At 42.5% G+C, this 20196-nt stretch overlaps 1 protein-coding gene across 5 annotated transcripts in view; it reads left to right on the forward strand.

Annotated features, from left to right (window-relative positions):
- Positions 1-20196, forward strand: part of LMO3 (LIM domain only 3) — a 59139-nt gene that overhangs the window by 32095 nt on the left and 6848 nt on the right. For all 5 annotated transcript variants that reach the window (XM_040062219.2, XM_040062216.2, XM_040062217.2 and 2 more), the window contains one exon: positions 17445-17570. In XM_040062219.2, coding sequence (XP_039918153.1) covers positions 17445-17570 — 126 coding nt within the window. The remainder of the gene's footprint in view (positions 1-17444; positions 17571-20196) is intronic.

Genomic DNA, 20196 nt, shown 5'->3' on the forward strand with positions numbered 1-20196 from the left:
TAATTAGTTTTAAGAGTAGGGGAATTTAATAGGCCTGTGGGAACACTCTAAATAAAAATAAAAATGCTAAGCAAAGCCTAGTTAACAAGCAGGCTTTTTCATTTGGTTGAAACACTTCTCCCTGGTATCAGACATTTGTTCCATTTGCACATAAGTTTGGGTTTGGTTTGTTTCGTTTTTTTTTTCCAGACAGACTCTTACAGTGTGGTAACACATGGTCCGATCCAGGAAATTGGTGTGGATATGATTCATCCCTCTGAAATCTGCATTATTCTCTTTATTGAACTAAGGAATATTCAACACTATGTAAACTTTCTAGAAATATTGGCATTCCATATTGGCAAAATACTCCTAATAGGGATATACTGTATCAGTACAGTGAAACCATCTAGTACGAGTGGAAAACCCAGATTTGTACAAACACGGATTGTAAAGTTTTCAGACTAGCAGGGTTTTGGTCAGCTCAGCCAGAAGCAGCGCCTCTAACTCCTGTGGGTTTGCTAGCAGGTATGTAAGGAACACACGGCAGAATTTGTGGCCACTATCTGTATGAATAACCCATCAATAATGTCAGGTCAGTTTAATACTTGCGAAGGAATCGTGGGGAAGTCCCTTCACAGAACTTTTGGCAAGAGTTAGAGGGAAAAGCAGCCTTTTGCTTGTTTGGGGCAGCAGGTGACAAAACCCCTGCGGAGCAGGGGCTGCATTAAGCTGCACTTTGGGAGGGAAATGCTGGGTCTAGCAGGGCAGACCGGGCTTATGTTGGTTTGCAAGGCTGTCCCTCCGTCCTGCCACACGGAGCTGGCCCTGGGTGTGCCTCGTATCTGATGTGTAACTGATTGTTCTGAAACGTCTCCCTGCCCTCTGATTAATACTTCTCCCGCTTCAATTAAAATGTAGCATGAAGGGCTTTGGCCTTATTATTTTCCCCTCTACATGCATGTCTGTAAAGAGGATAATTTTCTTTTTTTTTTTTTAAATTAAAATCATCTCAAGTTGCCCTCTCATGCTAAAATGAACCACATCAAAATGAAGTGCTCGAGGCTAGATTTCCAAAGAATTTGGACATGAGAAACCTCTGAGAATTTTGTCTGTCTGTTTCTCAAAATCCCGAGTTACAACCTGAAACTCCTAATGTCAACTTACAGGACAATTTTTTTATTCAAGAAATCAGAATAACTGTGCTGTGCAGGGCTGAGAACTGCTGCAGCTTGAGCCTTGTCTAGTTGGTTGTGTACTGCCTGAGGTATGAGTACAGCAGAATAGCCAGTTATGACAGCAAATTATGAACAGGAATATCCCTTTAAACCATTCTCACTACATCAATAAATAAAACCTAGGTGGGCTCCTTTCTAAAGGGGCCTGTCCTAATCTCCTCCCTTACAGCTCTTACAACCAGTAGCTGGTTACAGAAAGGGAAATATTCCCCCATTGCTTCGTCTGTCATCATCCATTGTCCTTAATACTGACATTAAACTCACCTCTTAAGCTACCAAGGATCACAGAGTCATAGAATCATAGAATAATTGGGGTTGGAAGACACCTTAAAGATCACATAGTTCCAACTCCCTTAAAAAAAACATCCCACTTAACTCCACAGGTGATACAAAAGGCAGAGTAGACCACGGATCAACAGAACCTGTCCTAAATTTGTTAGGGTGACCATGCCAAATGCATCTTTAAATCCTCAGAAATGTTGGTGACGGTTGGACTGGAAGTTTTGGGAGCCCAGCACTGCAACTTAGAAAAAGTTTTATTCCTGAAATGTAACCAGAGCTAGAAGGAAAACGCACTCCAGTGGAAGATGAGGTTTGAAACCTGGGTGGAGTGGTGATTTGGGTCAGGGTCTACACAGAAATATGTATTAAGTGAGAATGAGTAAATATGCACAAGGATGGACCTGGCAGAAGTAAAAAAGCCTGAACAGTAGAGAAAGGTTAACAATAAAATAAATAGCAACAAAAATGAAGGAAGATGAATAGAATGAGGTAGAAACAAAGGACTGAACTGTTGTAGGGAGGAATAAATAAAAAAAATCTGCAATCCAAGTTAGCATTTTATCTAATGGCCTATATTTTGCTGGCAGAAGGAAAAGGTGGAAAAGACTGACTCAGGCATCTCTGTGCTCTTCACTACTTCCTATTTCTTTAGTGGGTGTATTTTGGAACTTGAGGTTTACAGTACTGGAGCAGGGATACTGAAACTGTTATTTTCTGCTTAACTGTGCTGCAGCCAGGTCACCAGCAATGGCTTGGAGCAGTAGTAGCTCTTTTTTGGTAGAACAGCATCTAAAATCTTCTCTACACTGACACAAAGGTGCAGGGAAATAGTGAAAACTCCTTCAGTTCTGCCTGATTTCTCTTCCTTTAAGGTTATGGGTGGGACGTGGGAATGTGTGTCTGTGGAATATTTTTCAGATGATTTATGGAGCAACAGCAGCTGGTACAGGTGCCAGGACAGATCTGGCTGGGCTTTGCTGCACCTGTGGCAGGGTATATTTCCCCAGGGAGGGGGAGATGAGGTCACAAGCTCTGGGTGACCTCAAGTTTGGAGGAAGGGCATGAAAATCTCCAGAGCCATCCATGTCTCTCCTCCCAAGGGCGCCTTCTCCCACGTTGCTCGCTTGCACATATTTGAGCAGCACTTTCATTTTTAAGAACAACCTTCCCCTACTGCTTCCACGACAGCGTTGTTGCCTTCCAGAAACACACAAGGAGAGGCACACACATGAAGATGGCCACGGACACAGTGCAACAGGGAAGGCCAAGGGGCTGCTGTGCTGGGCAGAGCACATGAAATGCTGTCACAGCATAAATCTGCCTCTCCGCCATCCCTCGGTCACAGTAACACACCTCCTTGACTTCAGCAGCCTTCACCAGCCCTAGAGCAAGGCTGGGGTATCACAGAGAGAGTCCAGAGCAGGACACAATTACCTGCACGGTAAAGTGGAGCAGGATTGCTTCATTCACGCTTTCTGCTCTGCCATCCCTCCCCGTCGCTGCAGCCTGGCCGTGCTCACAGCAGCGCCTGCTGCTCGCTGCTGCAACAGGCAGGCAAGGGACGAGCTGCAGTGTCTGCTCTTCTTCAGGGGCTCAGGGTTGTGACAGCAGGAGGAACCAAACAAAATCCCCGTTTCCCCTTCCCCAGAGCGATGACCAGGAATGCTGGCTTTGCCAAAGTGTTTTAATCTGTCCTTTCTGGCATCTGGCAATGGCAGCAGAAGAGCCGGTTTGGGAAGGAGGGTGGTGAAGCAGAGTGAGACAACTTTTGCTGAGTTAGTCAAGATTTTCTGGGGTTAGGGGTATTGCAGGTGGAGGAAGATTTCAACCCGACCTCTGCAGTTATCTGTTGTCATGTCTGCGATGTGATTTGGTGAGGCCCATTCAAAAGTATGTGAAAGGCAGTGTGTAGTACAATACATACAGCATATGTGATCTACAGGTAGATGCCATCTCTCTTGTAATGATTCTTGCTGAAGCTTTTTGAGATTTTTTTCCTCTGCTATTCTCTCTTCGTATTTCTATCAAAAAAATCCATATTAAAGACATAGATAGATATTTCTCGCAGAAGGTTCCCTAAGTTTCAGGAGAAAAGAGACTTATGTAAAGTAATAGACGTGTCAGGTCTGATGTGGGTTTGGTTTGTCTGTTAGTTTTTTATTCCTGAAAAAAAAAGAAAAAAACACAAAAGCTAGCTCAGGTTTCCCAAGAAATTTAAAAGTAAATATGGAAATACTCTCCATAGAAGGCCTCACAGTCTCTCTCCAATATTTTGTTCCTCTAAATCATCTTATCTTGTTATGCCCTGACTTTGTGCAGTCCTTCTTTAAATCTGAACAAGTATGTGAAGAGAAATAAAGTCTGGATTTGATAGTCCTATAGAGCCTGCTTTCATATCATCATATAACAATGTATGCTGTTTAGGAAAAATTTACTTGAGCTTTTATAATATTCCCCTAAACGTTTGCCTGGGAGTGTCTCCACTGAATTTCAGAGGCTGACAACTCCCATCCTGCTATATTTCCTCCTCAGCTTAAATTTTACCTCAGTGCAGCTCAGGAGGCCCCTGCTCTACATAAATAACAGATAAATTGACAAGACAACCTTGACCACATTGTGGCCGCATCTCCTGACAGTATGGAAAAAATAAGAACTTCTCCCTTTTAAAGTAGATGCATGCTGAGGACCGTGGGGCAGGAACTGTTGAGTTTTAAACCCCGATGGGATTGAATCCCAGACCGCCTCTGTCACCTTGATCAAACTGCTGATGAGGGGGATTTTCAGGAGTGTAAAAGACAGTTAGGCAGCCCACCATGATTGAAAAGCCCGAGAGTTCACCATTTTACGGCCCTTTGTGCTCTGAATCCCCCTGCTCCCGTCTCAGTTCCTCTCCAAGGAAGGCTTGTGCCTTTCCAGTCCTGCAGGGCAGCTGGAAGCACTCGGGAGTTAATGGCTGGAGTCCAAAGCATCGCTAAAACTCCCCCTCTTTTAGGTATCTTGGAACAAAGGCAGGAGCCCCCAAACACCCTCCTTTCCAGAGCGCTTTTGCACACACCCGCTCAGCACAAAGAATTAATTCCTCTAACTGAGAGAGCCCGCCTGATCTTCTGCAGGGGAGATGAAGGTGGGCTGCCAGATGGGAGCAGCCAACTCCTGCCTCTGGCAAGGCGTGCCTCCACCGCCCAGGCATGTTTGCTACCTCCAGGAAAGCCGGGGAGCAGCGGCTCCCCAGCACAGGGCGTGGGCTCCCACCCTGTAACGCATCCCTTTCCTAACACGACTCGGTGGAGACGGAGCCTGGGGCCCATCAGGTGCGAAAAGCCCGGCTGCTCCCGGCATGGAGCGGCCTCCAGACGGCGATTTGGCCGCGTCAGCCTGGTCACGCTTGGTTTGGAGGCTTAACACGCTAAAGCAGGGTGACTCTCCCCGCCCCGACCAACTTCTCCATCAGCGAGCTGCCTCCCAGAACAGCCCGTCCCTGCGGGCCACTCCAGGGGTCATCGGGGTGAGAAAACTCCAGCTCTGGCTCCAGCCAAGGCGAGGGGAGCCCAGAGATTTCCGAAACGCCTATAACGCCTTTTTTCCAAGTTGTTTGCTTTCGTGGGATGGATTCGTGGCGCATTAAGAAGCTTAAGGCTTCGGTATCTTCTTTAAACTGCCCACCTTATCGCCGGTACAGCTGACAGTTTGCTGACAGGAGAGATAACTAGTAGGTTAGTACACACACACACACATATATATATAATACAGGAATATATATACTGCTATATATATATATATAAATATATATATATACTGCTATTTTCTCTTAAAAAGGGGAGTTTCTCGTCTGTAGTCTCCGTGGTTTTGGTTAAAGAGCAGCCTCTGAGCAGTCACTAATTTTAACAGCAGATCTGGAGAGGTGTACGGGGGGTGCCGATACCCAGCTGCAGTCGGCGCAACATAATAAATAGGCAAATTTATGTCCTCGTCTCCCAAATTTCTTTCCTTTCTTTATTAGGGAGCAAACTATTGTTACATTAAATATTCAAACTACACAAAATCTCAAGGGCTTTCCTTTCCCACAAAGTGTTACCAGTATTCATGCATATGAAGAACAGTAACCCATATACAAACGGCACCTTTTTTAATGAGCAATATATGTCAACATGACACCTTCTTATGAAATGCAGCTTTTTAGGTTCTGCCTTTGTGGATGTAATAATTGAGATGTTTCTAATATATGCAGTTACATTACCTGCTCATTGTTTGTGATTTTGTTCCTCTCCCAAGTTTGCACTGTTTATAACGCTTCAAGCATTTGCCTCAATTCATGCTCAGTTTTATTTAATTAGAAATATAATTTTCTGCTACATTAATTATAAATTTGAGTGAGACAGCACAGAATTTCCTCAAGCATTTTTTAGAAGAGGAACAAAAATCAGAGAGAGTGAGGAAGAAGCTATAAAACGAGATGCAGGTGTAAAATTTCGATACCTTAAAACCTAAAATATTTTAAAAATACATGAGGAAAAAAATCATTATTTGTAATTTTTTAATTAATGTATCTTCTTATTGTAGTGCAATATTTATCAAAACAACTGGGTCAATGTCAGAAAAATACCACGGTGATCTCTCTCAGAATCTGACATATTTCGAAAGCACACATGTACAACCAGCCCTAAAGATGCTGAAATCTGAGTTTTGAAAGCTGTATTTTTTTTTTTAATGTTTATATTTTGCTTGAAATATTTTTCCCCAAAGCTGCAATGGGTTTTTTTGCTAACGTGTCGATGATATATAGATACCAGCAATGCATATGCATGCAGAATGCAATGTATATATAGTGTATGTGCTTCTTCAAAGTACCCCCATGCTTTGATTTGTAACTGTTTAAGGTTTGACTTAAAATTCTGAACACTGCACAGAGCCTAGCCGTTTCAATGGAATACTTCAAATAGTAAGTCCTAAAGGTGACACAACAAAGGAAATACCTTAGATACTGCAGCTTTTATTTATAAAGGGAACGCTCACACAGTCCAATGAAGGAAAACTTTACCTGTTTCCATTTCTATAGGAAGAGCAGTTCCATTAAACCAGCGCTTTGTGGCAGGAATTTGCAGGCGCATCATAAGATTTGTATGAGCAGAATGAAATATTTGCATGCCATCTAATGGATTGACGCATATCCTTTATTCCTCATTTCCAAGCACTTTCCTTATTGCAAACATTTAAAGGAGGGAAAAAAAAAAAAAAATCATCTGGCTCACCGTGCAGCACTCATCTTACAGTGTTTTCAGAAAGGAGAAAACCCAAAGACAGGAAGAGGAATTATTGTGATGTGGAGTGGGGAAAACACGGCTCTTTTCCTTATTATTCTCTCCTGTGTAACTCTTTTTGCTGTTTTTATTTTGCACACACTCTTAGACCCATGCACACGCACGCACACCCACTTTAGCTCTGCGAGCAATTTCCCTGAGAGCAGGTGTCTGGTAGTCTGAGCGCCATGTATGTGAATGTCATTCTTGGGCAAATGCTGATGTCAGTTAGTAGCTGCTATAAATACATTTATATTTTTCATAGTGCCTATCATTCGGGACTCTTAAGGGACTTTTGCACGCCAGGCTTCCAGTTCTTTTAATGCAAGGTAAAGATGGGAAAATTGAGGTGCAAAGCGGGGATATTTGAGCAAGGCTGCTTAGAAAGGTACTGCAGGGATCAGCTGAGACCTCTAAATGTAAAAATAAAAATAAAATTTTTTAAAAAAAGGACTGTACCTTGGCATTCCTGGTAGCCCCTTTGGTAACTGCTGGGCACTGCACAATCCCTCATCTCTACAGTACCAGGCTGGCACCAGGGGCCAGAGCTCTGCGAAGGGACAGTGACACACCTGCTCAGGAAATGCTGCCGCTTTGGGGCTCACCATGCCTTGCATCAACTTCTCTCTTTTCTCTGTGCGCTCTCTTACGGCTCGTGCCATAGCTCTCATTCTCTGCCCAGCTCTCCAGGGTGGTTCCCGTGAGCAGTGAGGTTTCTGGGCTGAGGATCACCACCTCAGAAAGTGCAATCCTCCTGGCACATTTGTTGTGTTCCTGGATACATATCTCTTAGCAAAACAAGACATGGAAACACGATGTGAACCTTGTGGCTGTACTTCCTACCTAAGCACGTCTGTCTTTGCCTACAGCATCGTGGCATGAAAGAGCCTGCTAATGATTCTTAAATGTTCATTACTGTAGATCTTCTCCCAGAATATACTTCTCACCTTGAATGACCCATGTGTTGAATTTTAACTAAGGGAACCCATAGTAGTAAGTCTGTCATGATGCTGGCTGGGTTTTTTTTCCTCTCCAACCCTTAAAAGCTTTTTATTATAGGACTGCTTAAGGCATTCTTCAATTAGCATGTGCTGTATTGTGGCTGGAACAGCTGTTTACCATTTAATAAAGCATGGCATAATTTATTTTCAGAGTCTAGCAACCGTCTTTGCTATTACACCAGGGGAGGAACACAGTAACTGCATTGTTCGCAGTGCTGATGAAAGAACTATAGACTTTATTATATGACCTCACAGAACTATTAACTTACCCCCCACTTATATTTCAATATGTATTTACCTGACAGTCTGTGCATTGATTTCTCACCCAGAGATTCTACGTTCTCAGTCACCTCTGGGGCAGAATGAAAAATGTCTATGCTTTATGTCCCTCACATTAGGCAGCTAATTATATATTTGTACCTTAATTTCCTTCCCTTCCCCCTATCTCCAGGGGCAAACTCCATATGCACCACTCAGGCCTTTGCTCCTTAGTCAATGGAGAAACAAAAGATGTGTCGGGAAACGACGGAAGCTTGGCCACTGCTCATCGGGGGCTTCCTGTTCATTTTGGTTCCTTTCTTCCTGGATCCCTTCTTCCCTTGGTGGGTGGATGAGTTTGGAGCGCACCTTGTAGCACCTCCATGGGTTTCCGCTTGCTCTGCAGTAACGTGGAAGTGACAAACTCGTCACATCCCTGTTGCAGGGGACACTGCTTCCCTCCTAGCAGGGACTGCATGTCACCTGCACCTTGGGACATCAGGTGCATGATGCTGCCACAAGGACTGGTGGCTGCTGCATGGAGCAGCTCCCACGAGGCTTGTGAGAGCACCAGCGTGGTGAAAGCCATCCTCCCTGAGGGTGCCTCCCCTCCATCCCATCCCTGCCAAAGTAATCACCAAGCCACCCCTGAGATCAGTCCTTCAGGTGAGGAGAAAGGAGGGCGGGTGGCAAACGGAGCTCAGCAAGGCTTTGTCACCACTAAAAGGCTCATGTCCGGCCCTGAGTGACATCCACGTGGCGCAGGACATAGGACAAGGCTGCAAATGAGCTTCCAGGTGTGGGAACAGTGTGGCAACAGAGACACCTGAGTGGCAAGTGCCTCCTTAGCTGGGCCACGAGCACTGCATGGCCACAGCACTTCGTCTGAGCCAGTCAGACCTACGCCAGGCTGGGAACCAGCTTGGGATATTTGCAGTCTTAACTCTTATGTGAGTTGGAGCATTAAATTTGGCTTTAAGTTGCCTGAGTTTGACAATGAAAATACGTCAGCTGAGTATCTGCAAATTTTTAGATTCAGCCTGTGCGTGTAGATGGATTTATATGCATGATTTAAAGTAAAGCATGTGTAGAAAGATGAAGTTTATATGGTTGCTTTGTAGAAATGGATGTAATATTGATGTTGACTTTACTGGTAGAAGTTTAAGAATGTCACGATGCATGAGTGGTGGTGCAAAGCAGAGCCCTGAGTGCATTGGGAGGTCATTTTTAACTTGAATTTATTTCCACAATATCAGGCATAGATCATCGTGCACCGTGCACAATCATCCCTGCTTTTCATTTGAGTCAATCAGAGTGGTTAAAGAAAATTTAAAATGAAACAAATTTGTGACTTGATTAAAAGCAGACAGTAAATTTGGCCAGAATACTCCTTAAAATTGCATTTTAGCTTTAAACTGAAAGTTTGATGATCTGACTGCATGACTGAAGGGACAGGGTAGCAGACTGTGACATAAACGATGTAGCTATATTTGCTCCTAAGATGAAAAAGGTTTTTTAAAGTTGTGTGATTTAGGCTTTGGAGTTAACACTCCATTGACCGAACAACAAAATTCCCACCTCCCAGGGCTTTTTTTCAAAGCAGAGCTTTAGAAAAGTGGTATTACATCCATAATGTCTGGTCATGCTTCAAATTTTTCCAGGCAAAATTAAGGCTGGTAATACTTACTTGAAATGAAAGCTTAGATTGTTTCCCAGGACACAAATAATCTAATTAGGGAAGGATATAGAAGTAAATCTATATTTTGTTTTGAATGCCTGGTTTAGAGGTGTTTGAAAATGGAATTCATCCACTTTAACTTTGCATAAAGAATTCTTTCATGCAGTCTGCAGGGAAAAAAAAAAAAAAAAAAAAAAAAAAAGGCTTGGTTCACTGATCATCAGCAGATGCAGGACAGAGTTCAGCAAATAGTTTGGTGTAAGTAGATGGAACAAACCGGAAATCTACATTAAATTACAACCCACAGTTACTAAAGCAGTACATACACCCCAGGTACAGAAAGGCAAAAACCCTAAACCCTCTGCATTCACTGCTGGACTTCAATTTGCACACAATGACTTTCTTCTACCATAGCTGTACAGGTTAGAAGGGCATGAGGAGAAGCAGCTTTCACCTGAGAGAGATTTGCCCCTCGTGCCTCTTCAGTGTGCATGTTTACCTACTTTATTCACTAAAAAAAAAACAAACAAAAAACCAAACCAAACCAACAACAACAACAAGCCGCACCCTCATGCCTTTGGAAGGCCGACCTGAAACAGAATGGACAGAGCTGGAGAAGAAAGTAGGGTTTTATTGAAAGTCCTCTGGGATACACCTTGGGCAGAGCAGGGCCTGGCCAGGGCTACACCCAAGGTGGACCCAAAATGGTCACAAAATGGACAAAGGGTCACGAGGTCTCACACTTTGATCAGTTTTGGTCCATTTGCACATTGGGGTTGAATTGTCCCATTCCAGCTCCAGGCTGTGAGCTCCCATCCTTCTTGTTCCTCCCTCCATCCCACCCTTGTTTGTGCTTTTGGGGCTGAAAGTTGTCCTTGGTGTGCAGCAGGAACAGGATTTGTTTTGTGTCGCTGCTGTGTGCAGAGAGCTGAGTGACCCTGAGTGTGAGCTCAGAGCTGCACCTGGGCAGCACAGAACCTGAAATACAGGAAAAATAAAACTTAAGGCATCAGTTGAGCTGCAGACACACACATGCTCCATGTCACCTGTGACCTGATGGAGGCAGATGGGATTTACACGTGCAGGTGAGCTGAAGGTGACAGCTAAACACCCTGACACACAGCAGAGTGTTGTGCGCTGAGGCTGCAGCCATGCCCTGCTGTCACATTCTCACCTGCCTGAGATCCAGCCACAAACTCAAATTCTTAGCAGTGCAGGCCTTAGAGAAGCTCCACAGCTCACTCTCAGCAGAGTGGTTAAAGAAAACTTAACAATGGAACAAATTTATGACTTGATTAAAAGCCATGTTTCCAGGTGGGACACACTGGGCATCCTCACAAACAGGGTTGGGGTATCAGAGTACTTCCAACACCCAGTTAATCCTTCAGTCCCGGCATTTGCTTTCAAAAGAAAATGAAGGGGACTAAAGTGAAAAGGTTTCTCAGCTCAAATTTGGCAAAACTCACTCTATTTTTGCAGCATTGCCAAATAAGGCAAGCACTGAATCGGCCTTTGATTCTAGCAGACATTTAAGCATGCTTCAGCAATTGTGTGTGAATGCCTTCCTTAACACACTTAAACCAACTGGGGATGTTTTGTTTGACTTTTCTCACTCTTCACCTCTTTAGCAGCATCTGAAATTTGGGACAAGGTTTTAACCTAACCTGGATAAGCATCTAAACCGTGTTGTCTAATTGATCCTACGTTACAACTCTTGCAATTTTACATTTCCTGAAATAATTCAGTGCCCAGACAGCCAAGATCTCTGGGAAGTTTGTCCACCTCACCACCTGCAGCTGTGAAATGCTGGAAATCTAGCCTGGAGGCCAAAGGATTTAATTTGTTCAGCACCCTGTTCTGCAACTTAGTAGCGATTCCCTCTTTCAACGCCCCAGTTTTGTCAATAAAAGGTTTCAAAAGAAAGGGGCTTAGAGGAACACCTACAAGAAGCGCTGGGGATAGAGGACAGAATCCAGGGCTGTTCCAAAAGTTGGCATTTTCCCCTGTGGCCAGCTTGTTCCCCACTTTTTTCCTTTCTTTCTGTGTAGTCTCTCTGATTATTGAGCCGGAGTTAATTCAAGCAGAGGCGCCAGAGGTCTTTGGCTGGACAGCAGTGGGTGCAGCCAGGATGAGCAGGGTCAGTGGGAACCCTCTGCTCTTGTTTCTCCTGTGGTTTAACCGCAGTAGCCAAAGTGGGGCAGCTTCTCCTCCTCCCTTGGCTGGAAGCAGGTTTAATTTTCAACGAGCATTTAGAAAACTGTTCCAGGGAAGGGAGGACGGGTGGGAGTGAAGTAAGTTTTCCAGGCGTTCATGAAAATGCATGTGGGACAAATTTACCTGCTTCCTTTTCTCTACCATTTGACAAGGAGGATTTTCAAAAATACCTTGTGGGAAGAAAGAAAATATAGGCTATTTAAAGCCAGTAGTACCTGTGTCCCAAAATCACTTTGAAATGTCTAAGAAGTCTCCATCTAATAATCTAAATAATACTCAGCATGTAAAATTTACATCTTCTCAAAACTATGCTTTTCAATGTGCCTTGTAATCTGGATCCTCAGATAATTTTTTTTGTCTCTCTCATTAACTTTTAGATTCTTTTATGTGGTTTTATGCTTCTCCAAATAGCATCTTACGTTGTCTGAAGTATTTGCTAAGGGCCAAGTTCTGTCCTTCAGTGCATACAGCTTGAATTGAAATCCTGAATAATACACAAACCTACTAAGGGAAAAAAACACAGTTGATTGTCTACTTCAGTAAACGTCTGATTACATTTAAAACCATGTGTGTGTATTATTTTGATCCCTCATGCACTGTGAAACTGAGGCCTGAAAGCAACATTTCAATTTTTTATAGAAACAGAATCTAGCAGGGATATTGCAATGTGAAGATTAGGTCTCACCTCTTTGTAGTGAATAATTTGAGACCAAAATTAAGTGAGTTGCCAGGGTCACTCACTCAGTTAGTGGTGAAGGCAGGTTTGGACTCAGGTCCTGAATATATATATATATTTTTTTTTTTATTATTATTATTTTTTTTTTCCCTTAATGAACTAAATTAACCCTGTAGTGAGTATGAGGAGAACAAAGTTTCAAACATGTGAAAATATCTGTAATTACTGCACCACAGGAGATATTCCATTTAATGTCTGCTTTGTCTCTATCTTGAGATGGTCTGTTTCCCCTTCATTTTCCATTGTGCAAGCAGATATTTTGTCCTCCTACTGGAAACCTAGGCATCTTATCCAAATCATGCAACATTTTAATACAAAATTATAGTAGGAGGAAGAGTGCAGTTGGTAGCAAACCGACAGATCTTGCAGCGGACAGCTGTCAAACAAGAACAGCAAAAAGGAGGAAGCTTGTGGGAGCAGCTGTAACCAACAACATTAGATCCTAAATCTTGTGAAAGTCCCATGTAATTTGACAGGGAATTACAGCCCAAATCCGTTTCATCTCGGCACGTAGCAGTCCTGCCTAGCGGTGCAGTTCTGTGATGGAGCATTTCCCAGGCAATGATGAGAACAGGGTCTTCTTTGCTTGCTCAGAGCCTCACCCAAAACCTGTAGGAGTGGATGGAAATGGGTGTCTCTGTGCTTAAATTGGGTCCCTCTGGAAAGCACTTGCCTCGTGAGAATAGTGCAGTCCAGTCAAACTCTCAGATCTTCCATGCATCTCTCCACTCTTGCTTTTCTCTGCTTTTCCTTGTCCTTCCCCTCTCAACTTTTTCCCGTTTCTCATCTCTCGGTACTTAACCTTCAGGTTTGTGTTTAGTAAACCTACCAAAGTGGAATCAATAGCCTGGTGCTTAATCACACTTTTTGCTGCTCAAAATGTCAGGTTTGGGTTTGTTTGTAGAAGGGCTTCTGCGTGTCTTTCAATTTTTAGCTCCGTGCGGGATGTTCTCTACTGCTCAAATCCATTAAGAATGAAAGCTTTCGCTGTGGCTGATTGTTCTAATCTCTGTTGGAGCGTACACAGGGAATAAATGTGAAATTCCAGATGTTGGCTCAGATCATCACGAGAAAAGATCTGTCCTGGTACTTTAGAATTTTCTCACCTGCTCTTCCTAGGTGAAATCAGTAAAGGTTCAGATTTCTAATCTGCTGAGGAAGCTAGGGCACAGTCTAACTACCCGTAAGTAGATGTGGTTGAGTTTAACCGTTCTCTTACCACAGGGGAAAAAGGAAATGGAGCACAGAATTGTACCCCAGCTGCAAGTACTAGTAGAAATTAAATCTTTGCCACTCCTTTGGTAAAATAGACAAAGCAGGAGACCGTATCTTGGTGCATCAGCTCCACTTAAGAGCCTGTCAAGAAACTCTTTCTCCCCTCCACTAGTAAAGTTCACGTTTTTGAAAGTTGTTTGTGTAACAGGTTTGAAGAAAGGAGGAAAAGAAAATGGCATGTGGAGGGCTGAGTACGTGTACTCCTGTGCACAGGACTACAGGAAGGTGGCTCCTGACCGCTCTCTTGATCCTTGGACAAAACTGAGGAGAAAGTCTAACAAATGCATCATTTTGCAGTAAATTAGATCAGATTTCCGCATCTCCGCACTCAGTCTGTGAGCTGACAGTTCAGTAGAATGTTCCCTTGTAAGGTTCACCCTCTTAGGAAAAGGGGCAATAATTCATCATTAGAATTTCAGAGTCCAGGTGTAGATGAAAACTGATGGAGCCTCCAGTGAGGCAGGGAAAGTGCACAGAAGAAGAAAATTTTATCTGAAGCCTAATTCCCTGGCTACAGCAGAGAATAATTAAGATAATATTGCTTCAAGAGTTCTTTAATGATTAAAAATCACATATGCAGAATCCATAAATTGGAGGGCAACAAATTGGAAGGCTACAGCGTCGGGGATGTGTTTTGTGCACGTTGTAGCGGGAAGCACACCGGTGGCACAACAGCAGCCCGGGCAGCCACAGGAGACCAGGCCCATTCCAAGGACTTTGTTTAGATGCAACAAATCATTTGTCTGTTATTAACCCAGAGCTTGTAATTATGCAGATTGCCATAGATTTTCCTGGGCCTGGAAGTGAGATTGAGGGTTGTTCACACTATAGCAGGCAGCTCAGGGCTGGCCATGCATTACTGAACTTGCCACATTTATCATGTTGACTGATGGCAGCAGAAGCAGGTCTCAGGTCCCAGTGGTTAATGTAGTGGGTAATTAACTGTCATTTGCCTAGTAATAGGCTGATGATCAATGGTTTGTGTGGAAACAAATTCTAATCAGGTAGCTGATAAATGCTCAGGGAGCGAGAGCAATTGAAATTGGGGGAAACTATGTCCAGAATTTCAAAATGGCATTGTGGGGTTTTTATTATTATTATTAATGGCAGAAAACTATGTTCTTCATATAAACAGCTTTATCCAAAATTAACAATAGCTAATATAAATCTCGCATGTTTGTTTTGTGTGTGGTGGAGAAGGACTAACAGCAAGGGGGGCCTCCTTCCCTTTACGTAATTGAAAAATTTTAATGTATCTGGTGCTTAGCTGGAGCAGTTTCTGCGGGTCCTCTCATTCCGGGACTGCAGAAATCTGCACATGGTGGACTCGGGTGCAGTAAATCTCCCTCCTCCGCAGGGCTGGATGACAATCCCAAATCGTTTCACTGCCCTGCGACACGCAAACCGCAGCGCTGGCTGTAGTAGATCTCCACTTTCTCACACACACACACCTGCAGGGAGGCCCTGGCAGGTAACACTGCCCCTCACACCCTGTCTGGCCAGGCCCTTCAGCTGCATCTCGAGCACTCAGATGTTGCACCTAAACCACTGAGGTGCTCTGTGATTCCCCACACTGAGCTCGGAGGTGGTGGGACCTCTCTCTCATCTTTGCGTTTAAATGTCGCTGTTGTGCTCAAACCTTAAAGCCTGACTCTACCTTTACCACTGTGCACCTACAGCCCCTTTGCAGCCTGCTCTGCCCCCCTCACACGACCAAAATGCCATCACCTTCTACACAGAAGTGCAGGAGAGCAGAGCCAGCGCTTTGTTCCGTGGTTATAATCTTCTCCAACACAAAGGCAGCCCACGACTCTGGAAGGCAACTGAGACTTGTGTCCTTACAGATGAGGAATGAAAGCCTGGGTGGGATTTAGTCAACCTCGCTGAAACCCATGCGTGGTGGAGGTAGAATGGGAAGAGAGCATTTCACAAAAGGAATATTTTTAATCTTCTTAAATAACCTATGATTTTAGTAGTCAGGCTCCACAAAAACCAAAAGTTGACTTGAGTCGGTCTAACAGGAGCCGATGAGGATGGCCTTGTCCCAGCATTTCTCCATATGATCACAGTAACCAGCCTCTCAGACAGGAGGAAAAGGGTCTCAACTGCTAAATTAAACAGGCACGTATCTATCCTGTAGGCAACACACCTTAAGAAGGAGCAGAAGGTAAAAGGATTTAGAATTAAGTAGGCTTGCTGGCAACCCATGAAATTCAGTAAAATGGAGGGACGTGATTAAAAAACTGTGTTCATTTTTATGTTACCAAACTGAATTTTCTACAGAGCACCTTTGAATTCATTAGTTTAGAACTGCTTTTAATTTGGTGTTTCCCTTGAGAGCCATTATATTTTTCTGCTGTCAGCCTGATGTTGAGGAAAAAAAGAAAAGTGGCAGATGTGGCGTTTTCATCTGGTGTGCTTCGTAGTTAAAAACAGCATTAACTGCTATGCACAAGCAGAGCATTACTTTTAATAATCCATCACAACTATTAAGTAGTTTAAATAAACTTAGTTTCAAAGATTGCTGCCACGTAGAGCTAACGTATTTTTCTTGTTCATTATAATCCTTCTGTGTCACAAAAGGATGTGTACGTATGTTGTGGGGTTTTTTTGGTTTTTTTTTTTTTTTCTGGTGTGTTGTGTTTTTTTGTGCGTGTGTAATGCACCCACTTGAAAAGTATTGAAAAATCTTTAGCAAAGGGAATTTAAAAAGAAAATTATACAGATGTCTGGGAAAAAACAGCATTTCATATTGTTCTTACAGTATTTTATACTTCTACTCCTGATGCGACTATATATAGTTTACAGCCTCATTTACTTTAATGTGCTACCTGAATAACGTAATCATAGCAATAACTACGGTATAGGGTTGTAAGGTGCATGAACCGCTAATGCTTTCTGACGATTTAAATGACTTGTTCATAAAATGTTCTTTTAATAATAGTGGTAAAGCTTTTAGCACTAGATGTCAAAAATGCGAAGAATGTTGGCTTTTTCAAGCATTATTTCTTTTCCAGCTAAAGTGTGTTTTAGTAATAAGCAGCACCAAAAGCCAAGGTTATGTGGCTCTCTCCTGCACGGCAGGATCTAAGAAGAAGACTCTTCCCACTTATGCAAACAGCTTGACCTCTGTCTGCACAGTTATGTAACGTCCCTAATGTGTTTACTGTTTCTTTGTTTAGCTCAACAAGATGTTTCTTTTATCAAGGAAGGTCAGTATAACCTGCAGAAAAGAAAATATAGCGTCACAATAGGTGCAATATTAGTCTGTCATAAAGCTCTCTTCAGCAAGACTATGTCTTTGTGCTGCAAATCGGGCAGAGTTGAGCCACCAAGGAAAGGCCAGCCTTTGCAAAAGGAGGTGTCCTGGGAAGTCAGTCAAAGAACAGACTGTGGGGGAAAAAAAATAATAAATTTTAAAAAAATAAATAAAAAAAAAACAAAAAAGAATGTGAATCAAGGATCTATTTCTTTCTGTATCTCCAGGTTATTTGGCGTTACAGGAAACTGTGCTGCCTGCAGTAAGCTCATACCTGCTTTTGAGATGGTGATGAGAGCGAAGGACAATGTTTATCACCTGGACTGTTTTGCATGTCAGCTTTGTAATCAGAGGTAAGAGAATTCCTTGGGTCTGTTCCATGAGCTAAGTGCTGGCTGGGCACTGGTGTGGGCATACATTCCGAAGAGGAAACACTTTCCAGTAACAGAACCCCAAGATCAAGAGTAAGACGTGGATGCCATTCCTGGGACTGATACAGAACATCCTTCATGACCTTGGCCACAAAACTTTTTTGTGCCTCAAATGCTGCATCAATAAAAAAGAATAATGTAACTTCCTCTCCTTCAAAAAGCTGTCTGTCAGGTTTAATTAATTAATATTTATAAAGGTCTTTGAGATCCTTTTTTGCAGAAGAGCGTAGCAGTGCCATTTGTCATTATTGCATGAATTTCATTTTAATTCTTCATTTATATCACATGTATTTCTTTTAAAGTACACATTGTTTCTTCCTGTTGCCAGAACTGTAATCATTTAAAGCTAAAAGATGTTGCTCCCACCATTTCCTCTGTAGCAGCATTGGACTGCTTACAGTCCTATTTTTATTTCCATATCCAAACCGTAGGTTATAAAAATCCCAAGGATCCAAACCTGACACCCTGTTCTGAAGCATCACCCATATGGCACAGCTGGAGAACGAATGTCAAAAATGGCAAAATTGCAATGACTGATTTTTTCAGAGGGGAATGGAGCCAAGTTTATACCAGCCACACTCTGAGTGGTGGCCAAATCCCATCAGAGATTTCACCGAGAGTTCCATTTCTGCCTCCACCAGAGCTGATAGCAGCTTTACCAGTGACTTCTATGAGGTCTAGGAAGTGAGAGACCCAATTATGTCCGCTCCTTAATGCCCCTATTACTTTCAGTTATTATTCAGTTATTACATGATCCTATTTAGCGTTTTATAACATTCACATTTTCTTTCATTTCTTCAGTTGGGAAGAAACACAAGATATGCCTTTTTAGGGAAGCAGTGAAAAATTAGGAAGATAGTAGTCTAACATGACAAAGCTAGACGCAGCTCTAAATAAGCTTTCCTAACTCACCTTGTCCTACAGTGTATTATTTTTTAACACTGCAGTCATTTAAAAATCAAACATCCCCAAAGAACCATAAAACGTACAGCTGCTAATAAGTGTAGCACACTACAATTACGCTCTTTTTAAAAAAAAGCCAAATTGACCTTTTTCATCATGTTGCTTGGGAAATTAAAATACCAGGCAAGTAATAACCACTGCTTAAACTATATAATAATGCAAAGTAATTATAGGTTCTAATGCTATTTAAAGTCCTATATCAATTTTGTCTTGCCACAGAACTGAGAAGCCGTATTCCAAGCAAGGCAGGCAGAGGCTCCCACAGTACCCATTTGAGACACACACACACAGAGTGTCCTAGGTTTCCTTTCCTAAACCCTTCACATCCTGTGGGTATTTTTTTTTTTTTTTTTTTTTCCCCAAACCACAGTTCTGGTATCATTATTAAAGCGCCTAATATATTTCTGTTGTTCGCTTCATTTATTACATGCCATAATGGGGCTGCATATCTTTAGTGTTGGTTATGCACAATTAGCACTTAGTTATTGTCTTGTCACTTCAGCCCATACAAGACAAACTTCTTTAATGTAAGAAGTCAGCTAATCTTCATCAGTCAAGCAAAGCAGACAATGTTTGTTAGCTGGAGTGCAAAAGATTTTCATCATAGTTAGCACTCTTGGATCTAAGGAGGCGAACTTTCTTTTTCTTCTCCCCCCCCCAAAAAAAAAAAAAAAAAAAAAAAAAAAGCACAGCTGTTATGAATATATTTTAATATTCCTCTCTTACCATTACAACTGTGAACTAATGTACAATTTCACTTTGCAGCTAACACACATCGCAGTGTTCCCTGGGGCCACTGCTCCCCCCGGAAAAGTGCTGTTAGATGCGTCTGAAATGGAGCTTAACTGGGTTATTTAATAATTCTCAGCCTTTTTTATTCCTGAGCCTTCAATCTAATCTTTTATTTGATTTTTACTTTGCATGTATTTTGGGCACAGGGTTGCTGAAATAGTCTTACGGGTGTCTTAGGCTGAGAACAAAGGAATGAATTTACCTGAAATACATCTAGTTCATCTAGTGAGAGCAGGGAGTGGGTTCCAGGAGTTCCAAAGAATTTCAGAAAATCTCAAAAGTGACCCTAATCCTGATTCCATTGCAATAACCCTCAAGGAGCCTAATAAAGCAGACTGCTTGTAGGGTACCTTTCTTCCTCACAATTTGGGATTAGTGGCCCTCCGAATAATTAATTTTGTTGTGTTTCACAAAAAATCCTATTTCATGGATGCTCCAACATAGCTATTCTGTGATTCCTATTGCAAAACATCCCACTGACTAAATTCTCTCATTAATAGCTTCAAATCTTTTGGTTTTGTTACGTGTACAACAATAAACCTCCACGTTGTTAGACTCCTGGCCCATCACCAGCGTGGGGGTTTTCAGACCTACTATGAAACCTTTTTCTGCTCTCTTTTAAACAGAAAAAAATCTTGTCACTCACCATTTCATTAATAATTTCTGTTGTCCTTTAGGATCCTTTTTTCTCCCTCTGCTCAAGCTAATCAAAACCACACAGCAGATTCTGAGTAAGGATGTGTTTACAAGACTTCAGTGTAACTTGTTAAACTTTCTGCTGTCCCTTGTATAC

This window comes from Hirundo rustica, chromosome 4, assembly GCF_015227805.2.
Source record: "Hirundo rustica isolate bHirRus1 chromosome 4, bHirRus1.pri.v3, whole genome shotgun sequence".
NCBI lineage: Eukaryota > Metazoa > Chordata > Aves > Passeriformes > Hirundinidae > Hirundo > Hirundo rustica.